The following is a 1,774-nucleotide window of genomic DNA, read 5'->3' on the forward strand; positions in this document are numbered from 1 at the left end:
TAAGTGACTGAATTACCCACTTCCCACATTCTCTCTACAGAGGGATTCTCACTTACTACACTGCTGCTCATCAAAAGGAAGCCAAGGAATCCATGAGCTTGCTGCTATGAAAAACACTGTGCCTGCTACACTGTCTTCAAGAAACCTCCACCACCACAGTACTATAAGCCAAGAGGAGGATGTGTTTCACAAACACTTAGCCCCAAATACACCTGAATAAACTGCTTCAGGAAGCCAGGAAAGGTGGCAAAATACAACAACCACGAAGTAATTCCCAGCATCTTGGAAGAGGCAACTTACTGAATTTAGGACAGCATTGCACAGAGTTACCAAACATTTTTAGTTGCAGAAAGTCTCCTGCTGCAGAGTTTCCTAGTACGTGGTAGAGCTTGCATTGGCCGGGGTCAAGCTACAAAAGATGTGCAAGGCAAATTTAACCTATCTGAAGCTTAAAAGTAGTTTGAAGAGCTTTACAGTGTGTTCATGTAGACATTTTCAAGCCTAGACTGCATAAAATGGCTTTGAATAAGGTAAACTGAAATAAAGGAACAAATATCTTACCTAATCGTAGTTCTCCAAAATTACCACATCCTATTTTTTTGCCAACTCTAAAGTTAGGTCCAACCATTAACACTCCAGAATTTAAAGAAACACTTCCACGTGGATTATGGCCTGACCTCCCACTAGGCCGTGTGACTCTTTCATCTGGCTTGTCCTTATCTTTCTTTTTATCATCCATGTCAAATTTATGGTATTCCACTTTGATTTCTTCCTCTTTTTAAAAATCAGTATAAGCAAACTCCAGTTGGACAACGTGAGAACGAAAACATCACCGGTGAAGTGCACAGCTGGTTACTGTCAGTAAGCAGTCAACAGCAGCATGTTCATCCCATTCGCAAAGCCTTGATAGCATCTGTAGTAAAAATATCTCTCCAGAGTGCACACCACCAGCAACATTTACTAGTATTTACAGGAATTCTGTTGAAGAAAAACAAAGTTATTCAGTAAGTAAGGTTCTCGTACAAAATTACCTCTCTCCAACTAGTCATACAATTAAGCTATAACTAATTATATTTGCTTTACAGCTCCTCTATGAAAAGCACTACTGTAAGGTTAAAGTGTCTGATTCTAGCACGTAATGGCAAGAGATATTGGTGTGACTAAAGTGAGCTAAAAAAATCTCAAGGCTTAATGCAACAGACATTTAAAAAAAACGAAAAACACCCTATAAAGCTACTTCCTAAGTAAACACACTTAAAAATGGACATTTAGACACTCGTTGCATCTTATGCCAGCTCTGCAAAAAAAAGCATTTTTGTGTGTGTCATCCTCCCCCTCAGTAATATCAGTTGATATAAGGAAATGCTCAAACTGCACAGTTATTGAAGTTATAGAAAGATGTTCAAACTTAAATTATTCCATTATCTTTTCCGAATTATAATTTCTGAAACGCACAATTTATAAACTCATGGCAAGGACACTTCAGTTCTTACTCAGTAACTCCTAGAGTCTGAAAATAAAATATATTTACTTATTCCCCCCTGCCCCACTTAATTATATCATAAATTTGGTTCCCCGCTCCCCTTGTCCAGGATTTAGCATCATTCCCCAGACACTAATTCCAACATGGATTTCAGCAAAAACGTGTTAGTCTACTGCTGCAATAAAGAATCCCAAGAAAGCTTTCATTGTTACCTTGCCCATAAGAATAGTGGATATTGTTTTCTATTTGACAACAGTGGTTTAAAACCCCAAAATTTACACGATAGGCGGC

The 1,774-nt window shown here is 38.3% G+C and overlaps 1 protein-coding gene across 1 annotated transcript in view; it reads right to left on the bottom strand.

Annotated features, from left to right (window-relative positions):
* LOC104628581 (casein kinase I) overlaps positions 1–739 on the bottom strand; it is a gene marked incomplete at its 3' end in the record, with an annotated part of 43,498 nt that extends 42,759 nt beyond the window's left edge. Inside the window, exon 1 of the mRNA XM_010297216.1 lies at positions 562–739. Coding sequence (XP_010295518.1) covers positions 562–739 — 178 coding nt within the window. The remainder of the gene's footprint in view (positions 1–561) is intronic.
* Positions 740–1,774: the final 1,035 nt, after the last annotated feature.

Source organism: Phaethon lepturus, unplaced genomic scaffold, assembly GCF_000687285.1.
Source record: "Phaethon lepturus isolate BGI_N335 unplaced genomic scaffold, ASM68728v1 scaffold14721, whole genome shotgun sequence".
Lineage (NCBI taxonomy): Eukaryota > Metazoa > Chordata > Aves > Phaethontiformes > Phaethontidae > Phaethon > Phaethon lepturus.